General features: G+C 36.7%; 1 protein-coding gene across 5 annotated transcripts in view; it reads left to right on the forward strand.

Annotated features, from left to right (window-relative positions):
- The window catches only part of JAKMIP1 (janus kinase and microtubule interacting protein 1), a 209,735-nt gene that overhangs the window by 107,022 nt on the left and 78,087 nt on the right, over window positions 1-24,626 (forward strand). For all 5 annotated transcript variants that reach the window (XM_023506113.2, XM_031942708.1, XM_031942709.1 and 2 more), the window contains 3 exons: window positions 10,491-10,985; window positions 21,326-21,535; window positions 23,301-23,420. In XM_023506113.2, coding sequence (XP_023361881.2) covers window positions 10,491-10,985; window positions 21,326-21,535; window positions 23,301-23,420 — 825 coding nt within the window. The remainder of the gene's footprint in view (window positions 1-10,490; window positions 10,986-21,325; window positions 21,536-23,300; window positions 23,421-24,626) is intronic.

A 24,626-nucleotide genomic window follows, 5' to 3' on the forward strand; every position in this document is an offset into this window, starting at 1 on the left:
TTACCCTAATGCCTAAATAAGTATTGAAAAGGGATTTTTTTTTATTTTTTAGGAAAGCTTGTTTTTGGTTTACTTTTGGTCTTTAAGAAACTTTAAAACCATCCAGCATATTTTGTCATAAGCGATACCAATACAATCTGTTCTGAACAGAAAACAATTGTCATCTAGAGTCATGTGGTATATCTATGAAGCCAGTTTGGATTTTGAATTGATTTGGCTTACTTAAAAACATAGGAAAAAAACTGCTCCACCCAGTTGCTTTGGAGTCATGAAAACCTCATTTTGTTGAGATCTATGTTCTGTATTGATAATGATCATGAAGTCACATGATATGTCTGCTGAAGCTGCTTTTGTCTGGTAATATTGTAATCGCCTTCTCCCAGCATGTGTTTGCAAAGATAATTCCATTTGTAAAACATGGTTCTCTGCAGGAAGATGCATAAGAAAACACCCAAATCAAACATTTGCGAAAAGAATATTTTATCTGGAGTCAGAAGCTTTAGGTTCAAATTCTGCCCTTTACTACCAATGGCAAGTCAGAACAGGGACTCTGCTACTTACCACAAGGAGCGAGTCATCTGCTTTGACTCCCTCCTCTATAGAAAAAAAAAAAAAGTAGTTGGCCCAGATGTGAGATTCTTAATTTGGGATCTATGATTCCTGTATGGATAAATTTCAAAGGGTCAATGAATTTGCATAGGGAAAAAATGCATCTTTATTATCATTAATCTTTAATGGAAGTTTACATTCCCTTCCATTATTTTTTTACAAAGAATTCTGAGAAGTGACTTATAACACACACTAACACACACACACACACACACACACACACACACACACACACACAAAATGGAGGACCCTGAAGGATTACTAAGATCTCTTCCAACTCTAAATCCAGTGAAAATATAAGTAATTCTAATAGTAAATGCTCAATCTTGGGTATTAAGTATTTGCAAATGTTTTTGCAAAGACTTTGAAAGAGGAACTTTTTGCCTTGTAATGGCTGATAAGTGGTCATCTACCAAAGGGTAGATAATCTATGAATAAAAAGATAAAATGCATCGGAAAGGTACAAATAAAAAAATGTAAGAATTCTCAGGAAGCAAAGATAATTTTCAATTCAATAGCTCAGAGAAAGTCAGTGAGTGTTAAGATTCTTACAAGTACTAAGTCAGTGGAATTGATAGAGATGATAGTTATCTAATTTAGCATGGTTCAGGTTGATTGATTTAATCCTACGCCAGAACTTGAAACAAGATACCAAGTGGAACTGAGGAGACAATGGTTAAATCTAGTTTAGCACGAATTTAATCCTCCAAAAAATAATGGTTTCCTAGTGATATAATGATTGGTGTATAATCAGTGTGGGGCATAGAAGGGAGAAGCTCTTGGAGCCAGGAGGAGATCTAAGGAAGACACAGAAGTGGTGGCAGGCTGTCCTGTGGAGAACACTGAAACCAAAATCTGCAAGGTCTCAGAAAAGCTAGCTGAGCCCCAGGTGAAGGAAACAAGACTTTGAAGGAGACAATAAAGGATTTGAACTTTAACTCCTGGCTGCATTCAGGGTGATTACTCTGAACTGAAAGAAAGGCTGCTCCCAGAAGTCCCCCAAGAAACCTACTCCCAGAGAACATTATATTTTAGAAAAGAGAATATTACAAGTAAATCAAATTTTATGGAATCTTAGGGTTGGAATGAAGTTTTCTTTCTTTATTCCACTCAAGCTAAAAGTTTGCCCTTTGGCTTGCCAAGGTCAATCTCTCTATTTCTATACTTAATCCCATCCCCTCCTATTTCTACCTATAGATAGCTGCTCTTCATTCTCTAGGCTTCATTCTCTTCTTATTTAATGACTTCTAGTTGGAGGCCTGCAAGTACATCCAGATTTTACTCATTCTTCAAAGACCCTGTCTTGGTCAGCCTCCTCACTCTCTCCTCATTCCATGGAGCTAATCAATTGCCGGGGCTACTCTTTCCACAACACTCCTTGCAATTGTCCTTCAATTTTCATTCCTCCTACTGCTATTACTGTTACCACCACCACCACCACCACCACCATCACCACCATCACCATTACCATGACTCTAATTTTTCTATAAGTAATGATCTGCAGGGTGATCTCAGAGAGGCCTGAAGAGACTCCTATGAACTAATGCTAAGAGAAATAGAACCAAGAGAACACTGTAACACAGCAACAAGATTGTACATTGATCAATTTTGATGGCCGTGACTCTTTTCAACAATGAAATGATTCAGGCCAATTCCAATATTCTTATGATGAGGAGAGCCAACTACACCCAGAGAGAGGCCTGTGGGAACTGAGTATGGATCATAACATAGCATTTTCACTCTTTTTGTTGTTGTTTGCTTGCATTTTATTTTCTTTCTTTTTTTCTTTTTGATTTGATTTTTTTCTTGCACAGCAAGATAATGGTATCAATATTTATACATATATTAGATTTAATATAAATTCATGTTTAAAAAAATGTTATGCTTCTATCCATATTCAATCTCTGTAGTTCTCTCTATGGATACTGTTGGCATTTTCCATCTCAATTCTATTGGAATTGTCATTCAAGACATCATCTAAGACCATCACAGTTGATCATCACATAATCTTGTTGCTGTGTACAATGTTCTTTTTGTTCTACTTATTTCACTCAGCATCAGTTCATGGAAGTCTTTCCAGGCTTTTCCGAAATCAGCCTGCTGATCATTTCTTATAAACAGTAATATTCCATTATCTTCATATGTCATAATTTATTCATCCATTCCCCAACTGACGGGCATCCACTCAGTTTTAATTCCTTGCTGCTACAAAAAGAGACTGCTATAAATATGTGGGTTCTTTCCCCTCTGTTATGATTTCTTTGGGATACAGATCCAGTCGTGAGACTGCTGGATCAAAGGGTATGCCACAATTTTATAGCCCTTTGGGCAAATCAACAAACATTTTTTTTTTAAATCCCTATGTACCATTTGTCTTCCCTCTGTTAATTATTTCCTATTTATTCAGTATATAGCTTCTTTGTATCGATTTGTTAGTGTGCTATGTCCACCATTAGATTGTAAACTCCTTGAGAGTAGGAACTATTTAATTTTTATTTTTGTATCGCCAGTACCTATAATATAGTAGACAACTTAATAAATGATTGTTGATTGACTGTAACAACATGGTTATCCTTAAACAGTGATAGACTTAAGGAGTAGTAGGTCCAAGCTTACAGTCTGACTGCCTGTTTTTCTCTGTGCATTGGTAAATTGACTGTTAACCTGCAGAATTCTATCTGCTGCAAAGCCTGCACATGCTTCAGAACAGAATCTCATTCCAAGTTATAGCCTCAGTGGCAAGAACAGACTTTGATTGTAGTATTTATCTTGTCATAACACATCCCTGAGTCTTTCAAGTATAATTTGAGAGGACCATTTCTTGGTAATTACAAAGTTGTTCAACTTCAGAAGTACTTGCTCAACTCATTGCATTGATTTGCCTGGTGCTTTCATAAGAGTATTTCTTTTAAAAAAAAAGAAATAGCTTTAAAAATACCTTGCTTCTAATTTTTCTTTCCTTTGCCTATTTTAATAATGACATTTTATGTCAAGGAAAACGATTCAGTTCAATTTTTTAAGTGAATGCTTTTTTATTGTGTTAATTTTGGAGGACTGCAGGATTTTATATTTGAAATTGGATAAGAATCTTTAATATTGGTGAATTATGCCAGCCATCTCCCATGAAGTGGATAGATATGTTTTTTTTTTTATACTGTTAGCTGGAATAGTGAAATGAGATGTAAGGCAGGAGGATTATTGAACTTAAAAAGCCTTTTTTATTAATTGCCCACAATGTATTGTCTACCTATTTGTACTGAGTTTGTGAAACAGGAATTTTATAAAATATTCTAGCTTATCATTGAAGTGAATCAGTTAAGTTGTGCATTTTCACCACAAGTCTGTGTTAAAAATACCAGACTTACCATGGGACAGGCAAAGACAGATTCCCTGACTTCCAGAGAAGTAAAGAAAAGTTTGGCCATAGCAAAGCTAATGGAAAGGTTTTACAGCAGAGAAGTAAAGAAAAGTTTGGCCATAGCAAAGCTATTGGAAAGGTTTTAGGGTTTTTTTTTTTTTTTCAAGGATAAGAGTGTCCTGACCTCTACATTTTAAAATCCCTTTGTAACCTGACTCCTTCTGACTTTTTTTATTTTATTAAATCTTACTTTCCATTTGATTTACCAGTCAGCCAGCTTTGTTCTTTGAACAAGACAGGCCTTATCCCAGCTCCTGACATTTTCCCTAGTTGTTCCTTATTCCAGAATCTACTTCCTTATATTTGACTTCCTTGCTTCCCTCACATCCTCCAAATCCTACTACCAGCTGGAAACTATTCCTGATTCTTCTTAATTCTAGTGCCTGAGATTATCTCAGTTTATTTTGTAGATATCTGGTTTGTACATAGTTGTTTCTATATAGCTTTCTCTATTAGTCAATGAACTTCTTGGGATATAAATTATTTTTTTGTTTTTTTATATCCCCAAAACTTAAGGTGTGCTGGCTGGAACATAGTGAGTACCTAATTAATGCTTTTTAACTTCTCTTTTAGACACAGGAAGAGCTAGCAAAAAGGAGTCATTAGAAATGTAAGAATCAGTGGATATATAATAAATTACACAAAAATCAATGTACAGTGTGTATATTGCCCATCTAGTTATGTGTATGTTGACATAGCTTTATCTAAATGTGTCTTTTGGAGAAACTTTGATAGCTACATCAGTGATGTCCACTTTTCTCCCATGGAGATTTTGATTCCTGCCTGGAGAAACAAAAGAGAAAATCACAAGGCCTGCCATCCGTTCCCTTAAATAGTCAATCTGTTCCCAATAAATAGTCAATAAAATAAAAAAATTCTTTTTTTCCCCTTTAGAGTCAAGCTAACCCTTCAAAATGAAGGGATAGTCCATGTTTATATCCTAAGGCTTGAATTGGGCACACCAAATGCTAGTAATACAAAAGAACTTTACAAGTAGGAAACAGGAAGTAAACCCATTTATTTTAACAGATCACATATAGAAATCAGGCAAGTTTAATGGATTAGATTATACAAGAAAATACAGAATGAGTTGTTTCAATGGAAGTGAGATGCCTTCAATTAACTAAGAGATCTCACCCAAGCAGAAATTCCCTGAAGGGGAATTCTTCCTAAGAAGGAAACTGGAAACAGGGAAATGCTGAGGAACTGGCTTTGCTCAATAAATCTGACTTCTAAAATCTAAAATTCCTTCTCTCTGGGTCTCTTCCTCAACAAAATCCGGAATTAAATGTGTTCTTTCTTGAAGCCGGAAGAAGACTTCACTTTTCAATTTGGCAGCCAATTAATTCCACCGTCACACAGATCTGGGGTACTAATTCATCAGTTCCCTCCAAAGAAGAGAAAATATTTGAACCTGGATTATGTAAAAAAAAATGAAATAAAATAAAATTCTTTTTAACCAGAACCAGAAAAAAATGCTTTCTTTTTCTTTTATTTCTATTGTGTGACTAATTCAAGTATATGCATATGGAAGTGGGGACAGAGAGGAAAAAAGGAAAACAGAACAGAAAAGGAGAAAGGGGGAAACATAAGGAATAGAAGAAAGATTGACAGAGTTGGACAGAGAAAAGCAGAGATCCATCTGGAGCCCCAGACATTCAAAACGAGAGACAAAGACTGACACAGATGTACAAAATACTCCTAACTTTGGCTTCCTATTTTAGGGCTTTCTAGGACATTGTTGCTTTTTCAGTGATACACAATTTTTTGTTGCTATTTTCTAACGTCTAATTTGATCGGTTGGTGGAATTCTTGTCTTGGAAGAAATATACAAATGTAGATGAACAATTTCAGTGACTTACCCCTATTTCCATAGTTCTCATAGTTGTGCCACAGTTCCCTTTTAATGCCCTGACCCAATTTCCCTAATTGTCCAATTCAGTTACTCTGCCTCAGGTTATAACTGGTCCCTCTTAATGTTTGATAGGATAAAGGTCTTATATCTTAGACCTTAGATTATACTCTTAATGTTTAATGGGACAAAGGTCTTTATCCATTTTAGATGTCATTAGAATACCAGGAGCCTCTCCAGTAACTCCCCCATTATGTCATCCTAAGTGCCTCCCACCATTAGGTTATCCCCATCCAGATACCTCCTCCATTATGTCATTGTTCTTGTTATCCTATAAAAGATTCTTATATCTGATATTCCGGGCTGGATACTTTGGGACTAGAGTCCGATCCTGTCAATTGATTTACTCTCCAATAAATTAATAATCAAATTGTTCTCTAATCTCTATCCTCCCTCAGTTTCTCCGGCATTTCAATATGTCAGAGGTAGGCCTTCAGCCAGTAATGTGCTGGTAAATGTTTAACAAATGATCCCAGCCAGTGAAATGCATCTATATCTTTATATCATATGTCTGTATTTACATATAGACATATGATATATACCATACGTATTTTAAACTTTAATCTATTTTCTCCATTGTTTTCTTAAAACTAGGTAATTGACAAATCAATAAATTGTGACTTGACTTGTAGTATTTCACACTAAAAATGTAACAATTGACTCTTGGCTGGTGCTGAAACACCAATGCTTCAAAACGAAGTGTTCTCAACTTCAGTGACTCCCATAAATCAGTTGGTTAATCCATGGATGATCATTTGTTATTATTAAATTAAATTTATTATTTATTATATTATATGTAATATATTCTATTATAATAAATATTATTAAATACTGACTTTGGGCACCAGGGATGCAAAAAAAAAAGTAGAGGGAACTCACAGTCTAATGGGAGGGACAGCATGCAAACAAACAACTATTATACAAACAATATCTACCTATCTGTCTATCTATATATACACACACACACACACACACACACACATATATACAGGATACATTGGAGACAAATGTAAATAAATAAATATGTCCATTATCTCTTGGTCTTTGCCATGTGGGATGGAATAAATTGTCCTCTAGACTAGAATTGTCAAGTTCAAGCAGAAATAGAACCCTAAAGGCTACTTATTGTCTTAGAAAATCACAAATTGACATCATCTCTATTGTATATGCATCCATTTTCTTACATTTTACATTTTAATCAAAATTTATGGTTCTGGTAACGTTGGGGAGTTGTGCCCTGCTAGGGGAGAGTTTTACATTCTAGTCTTTTCCCACTTCTGGCCTACACCCACTAGAGACCTTCACCAATAAAAATGACATCTAAGAAATATGAAAGTAAAGCCTCTAGCCCTGGCTTCTCTAACTTTACACATATCCATGAGTAAACATTTATTAAATGTTGACTATCTGTCAAACATTGTGTTAAGTGCTGGGGAGATGCAATGAAGTCTACTTGTTGCATTATTTGGTCACCAAAGCTCTCTCTCCCAGGACCATTGCTGGCCTTGTGGACAGCTAATTATTCTTGTCCTTAGAACAAGAAAATGAAAATTCATTTCTCTCCAACCTCTTGATTTCCTCTGGTAGCATCACATATAGGGGTCACAGAGGCCCGGCTCTTCACCCAGGCCATCTTTGCATGTAAGTGAAGGCTGCACTTCTCTTTCTGTCTGTCTCTCTCAATGGCGGTGGTTCTAGAGCTAATGTTGATAAATAATATTGATAACGTTGATAATGCTGAATACATATAGAGGCAGGCCAATAATACCTATGACCTTTTGATTCCATATTTTCACTTTCTCATTTCACATTAAAACAAGTAAAGACCCTTTAAGTAGTTCTGTGAGAGCCATCTCTGAGGTTGTGGTGCAGTCCGGATAGTGAAAGGAACTTGTAAGCAGGAGTCACAAGCTCTAGAATCTTAGTCCCAATTCTGCTCTTAACTCTGATGTCTACTCTGGACAAGTCATTGGATTTTTCTGAGCTTTAGTTTTTGCTTCTTAAAAGTTAAGGAGTTGGACAAGTTGATTTGTACCTTTCCAATGACCCCCCCTTAGATGTTAGTATTGATTCCATCCTTAAATAATTGAATATGTGTTTGTCCATGGACACGTTGCATCACTCTTTGGGAGAACGAACGTTTCTTGGACAAGGACAGTTTATTCTTAATTTTGTGTTTTTATCTCTAAATCCAAGCTCTGTGCATTGTCCACAAATAGATACTTATTAAATACATGGTAGTTTGGCTTTAAATATCAACTATTTTAACTCCTAAATCCCTAACTAATAATCTAACTTGGTACTTTTCTCAATCAATGATTTTGATCAAGTATTCTTTTCACTGATAAAGTGAATATCAGGTATTCTAACTCATCTTTATCTCTTGTATTTCAGTCTTGAGGAGTCAGGAATATCGGGAATACTGGGATTCTCTTGTATTTCATTCTTGAGGAGTCAGTAATATCAGGAGTACTGGGATTCCAATCCAGCCTCATATTTCCTAGCTATGTGACTCTGAGCAAGACACTTAACCTGTGTCTGCTTCAGTTGCCTTATTTGTAAAATGGGGATAACAATACTGTCTTTCACACAAGGTTGTATTAAAGATCAAATGGGCTACTTTTAAAGTGCTTTGGGATCCTTAAAGTTTCCAAGAATACCAGATGTTGCTATTCATTTTTATTATTAATACATGGTGGATCTTCCTCCATTAGTGGTCTTATAGAATGTCCTTTATTTTCTCACAAATCAGTGCTTACTGGCTACCACATCCTTTTGTCCATTGTGTGTATTTTCATTGTTCTTGGGGTAATCGAATTTTAATTCTTATGAAAGAGTAGTGTTCCATGATTCATAGCCACAGTGTCACCAGGACAGTGTTATTGTTGGAATTCTGTAGCTTTTGCTACAGAAAGAATAAAAGCACAGGGAAGTTTCCTAACTTCATTCCAACCTGGTATCTTACTTAGTTCGATAGCCAATTCACTATCCATCTGTGGCATGTGTCTAAAATATTTATGTTAATGGACTAATTCATTGTGTTCCCTATGCAGGTACTTAGCAATATTTGTCTAATGTACATGTTTTTATTCCATTTATTTTTTTAAATTTTCCTTGTTATTCATTCTATCTATTTTATTTTTCCAGTGTAAATTGTATCAGTTCATCTACATCTTCCCAAATTTTTCAGGAATTATCCCTTTCATATTTCATTTTTTATCTCTCTGAAAAGAAGTGCTCTAAATATATTTATGTATTTGGATCTTTTTTCCCTTTCTCTTTGATCCTTTTGAGGTTTATCACTTAGCCCAATTTGAAATTGTTCATCACAAGGTCGCCTAAAAGATGGTAACATGTTTGAGCACAACTGTCAAAAACTATCCTTTGAATTGGAGGGAACTCTAGGAAGTGAAAGTTCATTGGCATATTGTCAAAATATATTAATCACTAATCACAGATTTGGAGCTGAAAGGGAAGTTAGAGGCCATTGTGATCAACTTTCTAATTTTATAGATGATGGAAGTAGGACCTAGAGAGGTTAGATGAATTGGCCAGCATCACTTAACTCGTGTGAATTTGGGATTTGAGTTCATATTTTCCTGACTCCAGGTCCAGTGCTCTACCCATTGACTGAACTGCATCCAAAATTTCTTTTGGCATCATGGAAGCTCCTTGAGAATAAGGCTTATAACTTACACTTCCTTTATTTCTTCAAAGTATTGAACCACAGTTGTAGGCATTTAGTAGATTTCAATAGATCTCTAATTGATATAAAACACCTTGAGGTCTTGCTTCTGGCACACAAGCACACACATCTTTTCAACAAATGTAGAGAAGCAACATGTTGAAGAGAAGGTGTGGATTTGAATCCAGAGGGTTCTAGTGTAAGCCATACTCATTACCAATCCCTTTGGTAAGTCTTTAATTCTGCTAAACCTCAATTTCTTCTCTGTAAAGTGATAGGGTTGGACTAGATGTTCTCAAGAACCTATCTAGGTAATAAACATGATCTCATTTGTGTGATTTTTTTATTTGGATTTAATTTGGATTTAGAGTTGGTTGGCTTTTGTACATGTTCTCCTTTGGAATGAGAATGGAAATGCCATTTTAAATGGACTTGTACTCTCTCATAGTAGGTTTGACAGAAGAGAAGTTTTTAGAAGATATTGGAGAGGCGAGAGAATACTAGGAAGACTTGAGGATGGGTGGTCTAAGTACTGGTTATTTGTGAATTTAACGAAGGGCTCACAAAAATGTTTCTGAGCCCTTCCTTGGATACCCCAGCTATAGAATAATGACTCACTGAAATCTTTTTACTGTAGGGTTTTCATATTTAGGTAAGGACAAGGTTACTTGTGTGGAAATGATACTTTCCAATTAGCCTAATGTAATGGCTACCTCTCAGTTAAGACTGTCTTTGCTAATAGCTAATGCTAAAGGAGAGGGGGTGGTTGCTGTTCTGCAACTTTTTCTCAGGATCTCAGGCATTTGATGGTGTCCATTTCTTGGCCACAAGCATCCATTAACCCTTGTTGTGTTTTGTTGCCACAGGTGGGAAAGCTGCGGGAGAAAATCCAAGAAGTCAAGCAAGAGAGAGAACAGGAACAGCACAAACACACAGCCTATATCTCCGAGCTGAAGGCCAAACTACATGAAGAGAAGATGAAGGAGCTCCAGGCCCTCAGGGAGGCGCTCATCCGCCAGCATGAGCAGGAGGTTGCCCGAATGGTCAAAATCAAGGATGGGGAGGTTCAGCGCTTGCAGACCACCGTGAACGTATTGAGGGACGGTGCAGCCGACAAAGTGAAAACCGCCTTGCTGAATGAGGTCAGAGAAGAAGCCCGGAAATCATTTGATGGAGAACGCTTAAAGCTGCAGCAAGAAATATTGGAGCTAAAATCTGGGAAGAAGCAGGTGGAGGAGGCTTTGAACAATTTTATGCAAGCAGATAAGATGAAGGCTGCTGACCTACGCATGGCTTATCAGTCTCACCAGGATGAGATCAACCGAATCAAAAGGGAATGTGAGCGAGATATTCGCAGGCTGGTAAGTGAGTCAGTAGCGGTTGGGTCGGTACCAGGATCATTGAATTCTGGGTCTGGGAGGCTTCTTGAGAGCCTTTCTAGGTAACACCATTTGCTTTTCTAAACTGCCATAGCAGTCCAAAGATTCAGTTAAATAAAGACCCTCAGAGAAGTAGCATCTTGTAGCAGAAAGAACATAGGATTGTCTGTGTAACCTTTGGTAAGTTAACCTGTCTCTGAGTTTTAGCTAGAAAGCAAGAGGTTGTACTAGATTACTTCTTAAAAGCCATATAACTTCAAGTTTTATTTTCTTTATTGACAGTCCTTCCCTTGTTTTCTTTTTAACTTCTTTTGTCCTTCAAAAACAGGCTTTTGTTATCTTATTTTATATTTGAAAACAACCAACCAACACATTCTATATAATGCCGCTGTATTAATCATTCAAGCCAGAATATATTCCCTCAAGCAGAGAATATCAGTTTGCTCATTAATTCATATTCCCATCACCTCTTGCTTGGACTATTTCAATGGCTTCTCGCTTTCAATTGTCCCTCTTCTCTGCTCAGTCCTTCAAAAAGCTGCCCAAATAATCCATCTCAAACACATCTGGCCACGTTAATCTCTGCCAAGCAATCTTGAGCGACTTGTTGCTACATTCAGCACAAAAACCAATTCCTCTGTCGGGCTTTTAAAGCTTCTATGATTTTTCTCCAGCTTTCCTTTTCTGGGCTCCTCAGATTTGATTCCTTTCTCCACATGGTGATTCCCTTTACATTGTCCTACTGCCCTTTCCCGAACTCAGCATCCTGTCTTCCCTGTGCATTTGCATCAGTTCTGGCCCACTTATTCTTTGCTCCTCTCTGCCTGTCACCCTCATTTCAGTCTGCTACCTGTGGGAAGCCTTTCCTTATCCCCTTACTTATTTGCACACTCTCTTCTCCTAAATTATGGATTAAGTCTCTGTATGTATCCATGCATACATATATATTCATACATCCATGCTAACAAAATGTACACTAATATTATGTGCATATATAGTTTAATATATGTGTAGTACATATACATATAGAGGCACGTCATTGGCACAATGGATCAAGTACTGGGTTTGGAATCAGACTCTTCATGAGTTCAAATCTGGCTTTAGATACTTATTAGCCAGCAGTTCATCTCACTTACCTTATCTGTAAAATGAGCTGTAAAAGGAAATGGCAAATCCCAAGAAAACTTTAATGGGGACATAAAGTATTGGACATGATTGAAATGACTGAGCCATAACAACAAAGTTCATATATGTACATATGCATAAACATACATATACACACATATGTGTACAAACATACACTAAACTATGAAATTACAAACTAATCAGGAATGGAAAACTCCTTATGGACTTCTACTTGCATAAACTAACAGTAGTCTCAAACTCAAATTCATATTGGTCTTAAGTTTGTAGCACTCATCTGACTGAACTATTTCTATAAAGACATTTTCATCAAATGATCCTTATCTGAACAAGCATTCAAAAGGTTATTGGGGATACCGTCAGAGTATTCTGAACAGCTCAGTGTAAGTTTGAGATCAGAATTTAAGAGCTTTCTCTGCTTCACCCTCCCATCAATACCTGTGGCCCAGGCTAGAGCTTTGTGTGGACACCTCTCTGGATGACCCATCGCTGATTTCTTTTATTCTTGTTTTCACCTTTGGTTTCCAATGTCACGTTTTCAGCTGTGTTGAAATACTTGATGATGGAATAGCTTTGCCTTCTTTCAAGGAGCTCTTGGCCTCAGAAGGGCCTCTTTAAATTAAATCAGATAATTTGTGGAGAAAAAAAAGTGAGGGTGAGAGAGGAAGAATGAAGAAAAGAATGAAAGAAAGGAGATTATCCCCCTCAAATAGCCCCAATTATGCTTAAGATCTTTGTATTTATCATTGCACAAGTAGGTCAAATTTGGAATTCTTCTTCTGAGTTCCTCATAGAGTGATTATGTGGAGTTTGGGAGACAGGTTATGTGATCACAAGACTCATTTTACAGATTAAAGCAGTTTGGAAATTTTTCTATCCAAGGCCATGAACACATAGAAAGGAACACAAAAGAAATACCCAAAATGAGGTTTATAGAGAAGATTCTAAAACTGTTGGTTTCTATGACAATGCAAATACTACATTGTCCTTCTACCCATTTTACCATCAAAAATTATATATTTTTTAATTAAAAGGGAATTTAGAATTTCTTAAAATCAAATCTGCCCCAAAAATACATTTTCAAAAGAATCGAAATCTGCCCCTACTAAAAGAATGGCTTTTTCACTTCATTACACTAACAAACAACTGTACAGTCTTTTGGAGTGATAAATTCTGAAGTAGATGTGCGTCATGATTATCATTATATTTATCTGGCCACAGTCTTAAGGAGATTAGAACTTAGCATGTGACTTCATTGGGATAGGGAACTTTTTTTTTACAATGCTGGTTAGTACTTTCTCTGAAGCTTATAGTCTTAGGGAGTTGCCCAGAGCTGTTTGATGCAGACTACAAGAGCTTACTAACCATTTACAGTGTGCCAGGCACTGTGCCAAGCCCCGGGGGTTCAAACAAAGGCAAAAACACAATCTCTGCCCTCAAGAAGCACATGTTCTAATGATGGTAATGACATACAAGATATATCGCACCATAATCCCAGGGGGTCATTAAGGAGTAAGAGAGAAGGCACAAATAAGATCCACAGAAAATGGAGTTTGAACTAGAAGCAAGGAATCAGGTGGGCCTTAGTTGGTAGAAGGACGGGTAATATTCATTTCTCAATTTCGAAAGGGATTAGTTCTTAGAAATCCAGTAACTGCTCTTCAGGAAGGAGAGAGAGGGCTGCTGGTCAGCAATTTTCCTACATCTGCTTCTCCATACCTAGTTCTGCCAAACTCCACTTCTAGTTAATGGGCCGATGTCGATGTGCCCTTTCCCCAAGAGGGCATTTTACTTCCTATTGTGGTCATGGCTTTTCTTTCTTTCTTTTTTTTTTTTTATTATAGCTTTTTATTTACAAGATATATGCATGGGTAATTTTTCAGCACTGACTGTTGCAAATTCTTTTGTTCCAATTTTTCCCCTCCTTCTCCCCACCCCCTCCTCCAGATGGCAGGTTGACCAATACATGTTAAATATGTTAAAGTATAAGTTAAATACAATATGTGTATACAGGTCATGGCTTTTTTAAAACAACGTGAGGGACTATTCCTAGTTTCCTCCTTGTCTCAAATAACACAAATTAAGAAACTATCCCTGAGTCACTAAGTACCTGGTCCTTATCTCTGATTTCATAAGCAAGAGACTATTTCTAAGATTCATATCAAAATATAAATTTCTGAGAATTTGGCTTATAGTTCGCCTATACCTTGTGCTTTATTCAATCCAGCCATGTCTTACTCTTCATGACCCCTTTGGGGGTTTTCTTGGGAAAAATACTGCAGTGGCTCGCCATTTTCTTCTCCAGCTCATTTTATAGTTGATAAAGTGAAACAAATGGGATGCAGTGACTTGTCCAGAGTCATACAGCTAGTAAATCCCTGAGGCCAGAATAGAACTCATGATGAGAAGCCTTCCTGACTCCAAGTCCAGTTGTCTAAGTCTTGTGCTAGCCAGCTGCCCCTGCTTACATTTGGCTTAAGTCAAAAAGGTGAGTAGGGAAAATGGGGAAGTATTTTAGGAGTTTCTCTATTAAGGAATGGCAGTGGCTTTGTCTCAAATCACTTTCCTAATTGCTTGCTATGTGCTGAGGCTGCCTTGTGTGGAGACACAAAGAAAGGAGAAAAGAAACCCTGCCTGCAAGGGGATGGTGATCCAATGGGGCAGAGAGAGTGCAAACGATTATACGGAAGCGTGTTATGTGTGGGATACACTGGAGAGACCCCACAGGGAATACACTGACGTTAAAGGGAACAGGGATTTTGGCTGAAACTCGAAGGAAGACAGGGATGGGGAACATCACTGTAGCCATGTGAGAAGTGGAAATGCATGGGGTCAAGAGCAGTGCCTCATGGGAAGGACAGCAAGAAGGCTGCTGTCACTGGGAATAGAGACTACCTCTGTACAAACGTGAAATAGAAATGTGTGCATTAATATCAACTGTATTGAAGAAATTTCCCCTTTTATCAGAATATCCTTTTCCCAAATAATTAAAAATTCATACCTTAAAATATTATTTTCTTGCCTTAAGTGCTGCCACACCTCTCAGGGCTAAGTTCCTTGTGTAATGGCAGAGATGAGATAATTTCATGAGCCAGTGACATCTCTTTCTCTGTTCCTTTTAAGCTTTCTGTTCTCTTATTTCTAATTGATTTGGTATGTTTTTGTATACCATCTATATGGAAGCAGGTAAGCGTCCAAACCCTTGGCCAGTGACTGAAGCTTTCCTGTCCCTCTGAGAATGTGCTGGGGCCCAGGAACGGTTAGGGTCTGGGATTGCTGATGCAGCCATTTTTGTTCCTGAGACACTTAGAAGATGCAGCATTGGGAAGTTTGCTGCACAAGCACAACATATGGCAAATTGGAAGGAGTTTGCAACTTGCAAATGCATATTTTCTCCTTCAGGAAATTGCTTTCTTCCAAGGAGTTTGAGAAATACTATTGAAGTCTAAATTCTAAGGGATATAAATAGAAAGAGGGAATGGGAATGCCCACTTATTAAGCGCCTGCTATAATTGAGAACTATATAAAGTTCCAACAAATATTATCTGATTTATCTAGAAAGAAAGAAAGAAAGAATAATGGGTTGTTCAGATTTCCCTAGGTAATCAGTATGTAGTTTTTAAAATTTTTAGATTATTCCCTTGTTTCTATGGTTGTGGTTGAAATCTTCACTAGAAGACGATTATTTGAACAAAACAATAATTTAATAATTCTTAGACTAATGAATGATTTGAATAAGTTTTGAGAGTAGTGACTGTGGACAGGCAATATTGATGATTTAAAAGTCATAGCTTCATTCTAACAATATGGTGATGGTTATCCATGCCTTAGCTGATTACTGAGAGTTCTCAAGACTCAGATATGGCAGAGATATATTTATAACTGTAAAATGTCAAGAAGGAGTTTTGAATCTTTCTAATTCTAAATATAGCTAAGGATTTACTATATTTCATTGCCTCTTGAGCAACAATGCTAGAGTTTTTAAAACATGTTTAGAGATAATAACAAGTAAGACATAAGAAGTTGTATATGTTAAGTAATTCTAATTCCATTAATTTCTGGGGCTAATTTCCCTCATCTGCCTTTAAAAAAAGATATATTTTAAAATGTATTCACATTAATGACCCAATCTTATAAGGGCAAATTAACTGAATTCTAATTATAATATTTGCTTTTATAATAAATCAATTATGCACTAAAACAGCATTAGATGAAATTTAATAATATTATGGATCTAAAGGAAATCAATTTGCTTCGTAGTCAAATTGCTTAAAAATAGATGGAATTAAGGAGGATCTCTAGTGATGCTATTTTATATAATTATAATTTTTCTTATTTTAATGTTTCTTATTTATTTTAAAATTATTTAAAATTAAAATAAAAAATAAAATATATTAAAATTAAAATTATTTTATCATTACATTTGAAAGTTCTAGCAATCTCTGTGAAATGAGTATTGTAGAAAGAGAACTAGATTTTGGGCCAAAAGACTCAAATTGAATTCTGCTTTTAGATCATCTGATCTGAGTGACCACAGCCAAGTCATTTGGTCTTTCATAACTGGAATTTCCTTTTCTGTTAAATGTTAGGAAAGATCTTTGCATAACTAATTATCACACTAGCTTGGGAGAGTTTTATCAACTTCAAAATACTGGAGAAATGAGAGTCAGTGATTAAACCATTGGAACTAGTCTCAATCATCTCATTTTTGAAAAGAACCACATCCAGCAGAATTGATCATCATATGGTATTGTTGTGGCAGTGTTGGTTCTGCTTATTTCACTCAGCATCAGTTTCTGTAAGTCTCTCCAGGCCTTTCTGATCATCCTGTTGGTATTTCTTATAATGAAATATAACATTCATATATCATAACTTATTCAGCCATTCTCCTATTGATGGGCATCCACTCAGTTTCCAGCTTCTTGCCACTCCAAAAAAGGGCTGCCACAAACATTTGTGGGTCTTTTTCCTGCCTTTAAGATCTCTTTGGGATATAAGCCCAGTAAAAACACTGCTAGATCAAAGGGTCTGCACAGTTAATAGCCCTTTGGGCATAGATCCAAATTGCTCTCTAGAATAGTTGGATCACTCCATGACCACATCAACAATGCCTTAGTGTCCCAGTTTTCCCATATCCCCTCCAACATTTATCACTATCTTTTCCTGTTCTGATGACCAATATCTAATTGAAAGGTTTTGTTAGGATTCTCTAGGCTACATATGGAAGGAGAGAGTCTGAGGTAGGTTCATAGATTACCCTCATCAGGAAGTCCACGAAAATTATACAGTGAGCTTTGAGACTATTCGGTCTTCTGTTTCCATAGAACTCTAGAATAAAAGTGTATTGTAAAATGCATTGCTCTAAAAGTTAGATTAATGGTCAAGATTCCTGGAATTGGATAATTTTTTTGTTGACTTTTTTTGGTAGCATTCTGTCCATTATCTTCTTAAGGTCACATCAAATTTCTATCATTTTTCACCTTATATTCTATATATTGGATTACATTTATAAAATGTATATGTATAATTGACTTTCTCCAAAAAACAGTGGAATTTCTATAAAATCAAATTAGGTTTATTTTTTAAATCATCAAGCTTTCATTTTTTGCCTCCTCCCCACTGGACAATAAGAAGAAAAAATAAACCCTTGCAAAAAAAAAAAAAGAAAGAAAAAAAAGAAAACATGTATAGTTAAGTATGTCTTAAGGCTATGTCTAAAATTGTTAAACTTTAATTTTAGAATAGCATGTATATATCTCCATCAACGAATCAATGACAGTAGAACTTCCATATTTAGATTTTAATGTCACAGTCTCTGATGTGCTGTATGAAAAAATAAGAATGGCACTAAAGAAAAAAAAATCCCTCTGCCAGGATTTCTGGGGCTCCTCAGGAATGAGTATTCCCATTTGTCTTAACATTATTCCCATTTAGATGAGCAAGTGAACTTTGCTTTCTTGATTATGTCCCCTTGAGATGAAGTTTCATTTATGCAGGATAAGGCCCATGGCCACACAGAGCCCTGGTGAATTATCACTTGCTAGGCCATTCCTTTCTTTCTTTGGCAGTTGATATTTGATTAGGAAGACAAGGAAGAGTTCAGATTTCTTGTAACATATTCAGTTTACCTCATTTAAGGATAAATGAAGAAGTATGAAAGAGTGAAAGCCATGGTAAGCCAGAAAATAACCATATTTATGAACTGGCTTTGAAAGGAGCCGTAATGAGTAGCAATACCCCTGGTTTGGGAGATGGGGGATTCGCGTTCACGTTCCCTTCCTAACATTACTTCATTGATGTCGGTCAAGTTATTCAATCTCTGTGAGCCTCACCTTCCCGAGGATGTTTAGTCAAGTAATGGCAGAGGTGTTTCCTGAACTTAACTCTGATTCCTCAGCCAGAGAGCTCCAGAAGCCAGACTTGTCATCTCCACATCGGTATAGTTAGGCAGCACGAGGAATAGAGCACTGAGCCTGAGTCAAGAACACCTGAGTTCAAATTAGGCTTTAGAGTAGCTGTTTGATTCTTTTAAGTCACTTCACTTCTATCTGTCTCAGTTTTACCAATTGTAAAATGGGAATAACAACAGAATCTATATCCCAGGACTTGTTTGGTTCAATTGAGATATTTGCAGAACATTTATCACAGAACCTGAAACATAGTATGTGCTGTAGAAATACTTAATTACTTTCACAAAAACAGAAATATAAGAAACCCATTATGGGCCTTGGTCAGCCTTTTTGTAAGCCAATTAATTTTATGCTATTTTGTGGCTCGTGAACTGCAATAGTTCCTTTATGTAAACCCTTCACCACAAGAGGGTGCTGGCAAGAACTTCCTTCTCAAGTAAATGCTTTGTTAATGACTTGTTGGTATGTTTTTCTCATTTATGAGTGTGAATATATGTGAGTGAGTGTGAGTGTGTGTATAAGTGTGAGAGTATATGTGTGTGTGAGTATGAATATGTGTGTGAGTGTGTGTTTGTGAGTGTGTGAAAGTATGTGTGTGTGTGAGAGTGTGTGTGTGTGAGAGTGTGTGTGTGTGAAAGAGTGTGTGTGTGAGAGAGTGTGTGTGTGAGTGTGTGTGTGTGTGAGTGTGTGTGTATGTGTGTGAGTACGTGTGTGAGTGTGTGAGATGTTTCATTGGTGTGGACAAGCCATTTCCTTTCAGAGCCTTATAACAATAACAATCACAATGAATAGCTACCATTTATACTGCACTTTCTTTATGGCCTTATAGAGTTTCCTGGGTACTGAGTGATTACACAAGTTGTCCAAATGATCACATGTTTCAAGACCTGTCATCTCAGGCCCTCTTTCCATGATGGCACACTGCCTCTCACGCAAAGAATAACTGTTCTAAAAGCATAGATAAGGTGGATTACAGGAGACATACTGGACTTTCTAGCAATATTAAATCCTTGAAAAGGAATTTTAGGCAGTTCAATAGACTAGCTCATAACACCCCCACCAATCACAGGTCCATGTTTGCTCATTTTATGTTGAGCCAATCCTGGACTTTAAAGTTGCGAGGGAAGTTACAACAATGACATCTAACCTCATCATCTCAGAGAACTGGGCACTGCGACGCAAGGAGGTGAAAGTGTATATAATAGTTATAGTTCACTTATATGTAGCTTTTCAGGTTTCTCACAACAGCCGAGTAAAGTATGAGGTGAAAGTGGTGTCACCTCCACTTTGTAGATAAGAAAACTCAAGCATAGTGATAGTTACATTGTCATCTGTTTCACTTGCCCTTGTAGCTGCAACTATGGAAGTTAGTCGACTATCGTGTAGTGAAGTTGAGATTTGAATTCACGTCTTGATTCCAAGCCTAACGCACATCAATACTCTCTGCTCTATCTCGGACGAGGTGCTGTTCTTTTCCCAAGGTCACCAGTACTCTCTGCTCTATCTCAGACAAGGTGATGTTCTTTTCCCAAGGTCACATATGTGCTAAGTAAGAGAGTGTATACAAGCCTCCGGTCTTTGACTCCAAAGCCAGAATTCTTTCTTGAACACTACAGAGTCATCGCATGTGTCTGTGTGTTAGGATGGAAAAGAATTAAATGATTGTTATAGATGATCTGAAAAGCCTTAGCACTTTTTCCTACTCTGCTATGGTGAAAAATAGAAGGGAAGCTCTGAAGGCTCTTTGGAGTTTTGTTTGCCAGTTCTGCTAAGACTGTATCCTTCAGCTGTGGGCATGGCTGTATGTCTCTTGTTCGAGGACTAATCTACGTGGAGTAGTAGCATGGTGTCTATAATAACTTTTACTCTGACATTCTCCCAGCTTTTCTTGTAGACCACAAAGAGGGGACTTCCTCCACTAACAATCTATTCTGCCGAGCTCCTGTGGATCAGTCAGCCCCAGAACTACAACCAGAACGGTTCCTGGGCTCCTGGGTGTCCTCTCAACAAGAGGATGGGTGGGGTACATATTCATTTTGATGAGAGGTGTCCCCTTCCAGCAAAGGTTCGTGCTTTGCAACCCCTTCAAATTGACTGAAGAAGCTTTTCTAAATGACCAGGAATCTTCTGGTAAATACCCAGTCTACAGTGACTAGAATCTGTAGGATCTGTAGTCAGGAAAACCTAAATTCAAATCTGGCCTTGGATACTAGCTGTGTGATCCTGGAGAAGTCACTTAATCTTTGTCTGTCTCAGTTTACGCACTTGAAAAATGAAAATAAAAATAGCAGCTACTTCCTAAGGGGTATTTTAAGGATAAAACAAGATATTTTATAAAGTACTTTGGAGATCTTCAAACACTTTATAAATGCTATTATTGTTATTGTTGCTGCCATCATCATCATCATCTCAAAAATTAGAGAAAAATAATTTCTCAGTTGTTTGCTGTACCTTTCATGAATATTAATTAATAATATCAATAGCAATGTCTTCTAATTATGATACAATCTGCCTTAAACACATATTTATAATAAGCAAAGCAATCTTTTCACTAACACCCTAGAACTCTTGAGTAGTTGAGCTAGGACTCAAACTCTGAACGTTGGATTCCTCTTGGTATGAAAGCTGAGCCACCATCATTTCTCTTTCAGGAACATTAGCTTACTCAGCTCATAGCGTAGGCAAATTTGCCCCTATCTGTGGTTCCAACAAAGGCACAAACTGTCCTCTTTATGATTCCGGTTCTAATCTGTTCTCCTTCTTCTCCAGATGGATGAGATAAAAGGCAAAGACAGAGTGATCCTGGCCTTGGAAAAGGATCTGGGTGTGCAGGCAGGCCATACCCAGAAGTTACTTCTTCAGAAAGAGGCCTTAGACGAGCAGCTGGTGCAGGTCAGAGAAGCCGAGCGTTACCACAGTAGCCCAAAGAAAGAGCTTCCCGGGGGAATTGGAGACATCTCTGAGTTGATGGGCTTCTCGGTAAGGCTTTGGGGTCTGATGAGACTTGTTTGTTCATCATTCATCCAAGCTTTTTGTCAAAAATTTTTCGTGTGCAAGGTACCATGTGTGTGTGTCTGTTTGTTCTCAGTGACAGAACTTGGGGAGGGAAGAGGGATTAAGCATTTATATAGTACCTCCTATGTGCCAGGTGCTGTTCATTATATTTATAGTTAGTCTTCTGATTTTTTTATTCATTCTTCTATTCACCCAACAAACATTTCTGAGGGCCTTACAAGATGCTGGAGAAGACACAAAATGGAGAAGGGATGGCCCCTGCCCCCCTTCACAAGCATCCCTTTCTTTGGGGAAATAAGGCAGGTATAAGAAGAACTCCAGAACAGGCTAGGAATTGTGTGGTAGTGGTAGTAATAACTCACGTTTATATGAAACTTTCCTGCTACAAACTTACTTATACAGGTAACTTTTGATTCTTATAACTTCTGAAGCAGCTAGATGGCAGAGAGGATCAGATGTAGCTCATGTTTAGAATCAGCAAATAAGAAAGGAAGAAGACAAGACTTTAATTAAGAGCCTCCTGTGGGCCAAGCATTGGATTAATTGCTTTACCAGTACTTCCTTTGATCCTCATAACAGTCCCTGGATGGAGTGCTATCATTACCCCCATTTTATGACTGAGGAGATAGGCAGTTAAATGGTAGATCAATTTGCCCAGGGCAATATAATGAGCAAATATCTCAGGATTTGAACTTGGGCCTTCTGGATTTCATGTCTAATACTCTATACATTGCCCCACCTAGCAGTCTACAACTCAATAATACTTGTGTTTAAAACCTTTCTCAGACATTTATTAGGGGTGTGTGTGTGTGTGTGTGTGTGTGTGTGACACCCAGAAAGTCTCAGAATCTCTTTCAGCCTTAGTTTATCTCTTCCTATGGCACTAATAATAGCACCTTCCTTATAAGGTTCTTATGAGGCACTATGCAAAATTTAAAGTGTTATTTAAATGTATATACACATACATATATGTTTTATATACACACATATGTACCTATGTAATTATATGTATAATATATATATATACATCATTATAGATTATAAACATATACTTGTTATTATTAATTATTTTATTATTATAAAGGAATTATTAGTAGTGTTTCACAGATGAGGAACCAAGACTTTAGTGAAAGAAAGTGGCTTGTCCAAGGCCACAAAATGAATTAATGGTGGAATCAGGTCTATTTCATATTCCATGAGACTATTAGAATTTCCTTGAAAAAGCCCAATGTGCTGCAAGAGATTTGTGGAGACAAAGATTATTTTTATTTGGACACATTAGGAAAAAGGCTTCATGAAGAAAGTGTCCCCTGGAAAATTATAGCATTAGAGAAGGGGATGGCAAAAGCTCACATATGAGAAATTAAGAAATAATTTCAAGGAATGGAAAAGTGTGCTTTTTGGCAGGAATGAAGTCTGCAAGGAGGCTGGAAAGGCAAGTATGGAGCCAGATTGTGGAAAGAACTTGAATGCCAGACTGGGGAAATTTCATTTTATTCTTTGGGGTGTTTTTGAAGAATTTTAAATAGGATGGTGATAGCATTGGAGTTGTATCTTAGTAAAATTGTCTCTGATAATGGTTTATAGGATAGATAGTAGCAACAATAGGGAAATCATTTTGAGGGCTAAATTACAATTTTTTTTATCACTTTTTAATGTAGGGAGTTTTCAGTATTCTTTCTTTTTTTATTTGTTATTATTATTATTTATTATTATTATTTTTTTTAAGGAGCAGCATATGGATGAACGAGATGTGCGGAGGTTTCAATTAAAAATTGCTGAACTCAATGCAGTAATCCGGAAGCTTGAAGATAGAAATACCCTGTTAGCAGATGAGAGAAATGAACTGGTAAATTCTGCTGATTTTCAATTTCTGCTGATGCAGATGGCATTTTATTAGGTAGAGAGTAAGGTTAATTCAGAGTAGTTGACATTTCCTGGAAAACAGATTAATGAAAATATGTTTATCATAAATCTTAGAACCTTAGACTATTGGAATGCAAATGATTTGGACATATTATTAAATAAAAGCTAAATGATCAGACCAAAAGATGAGGTAGAGAAAAGCCTTGATCTGAGACATGGTGGGCATATAATGCACATAATGCACTATGGGTAAAGTTGTGAACCAACTACTCTGAAGAACAATTTGAAACTGTGCCCAAAGGACTATAAAGCTGTGCATGTCCATTAACCCAACAAGTATTCCGACTCAATCTGTATCCCAAAGAAATCAAATAAAAAAGGCAAATGTCATATGTACAAACATATATAAATATGGAGACTGAAGATATGCTTGTCAATTGGGGAATGGATGAATATGGGAACATAATGGATTATTATTGTCCTAGAGATAATAAAGGGAATTGTCGGTTATTTTTCTTAGTGAGCTCTATAAAGCTAAATTATTTCATTAGCTGTCATGGATACTGAAGGTAGTATAGTTCAATCCATTTCAACAAATAGTCTTTAAATGATTACTCTGTACAACTCAGTATTTGGCCTTAGTAAAATGGAGGCTGAGAAGATTCTATCTTCAAAAAGGTTGGAATATTACAACGGGGAGAGAATGAGAGGGATGCTTATTTGTTTAGTTAACATTGATTAAGCATTTAGGGTTAGTATTGTTATTTGATATAATTAATGATGCAAATAAAAATGAAGTTATGATTTAGCTCTCTTTTTATCACTTAGATTATACAAATTACTTTTAATTAATATGTAAAAAATCCCTGTGCTAGATACTGCAATTCTCTTTTAGTGATGAAGTGGGAAGAGACTGATGGTGCTGAGAAGTGAGTGGGTAGTGAGAGAGAGTAAAAGGAGAGAGTAAAAAAAAATTATGTGCAGCAATTGGACAATGAAGGGGAGGAGAGGGAAGACATGATGATTCTAGAGAGTAACAGAGAAATAGGAATTATTATATTTTTTAGGATGGGGATCACGATCCTAAAATATTTATAGAGAGAGGTGAAGGAAAGACATTGTGATGCAGTAGAGATGACCTTGGATATGAAGTCCAAGGACTCTGGCTCAAATTTAGTTTGATACTTAT

Source organism: Sarcophilus harrisii, chromosome 6 (genome assembly GCF_902635505.1).
Source record: "Sarcophilus harrisii chromosome 6, mSarHar1.11, whole genome shotgun sequence".
NCBI classification, from domain to species: Eukaryota; Metazoa; Chordata; class Mammalia; order Dasyuromorphia; family Dasyuridae; genus Sarcophilus; species Sarcophilus harrisii.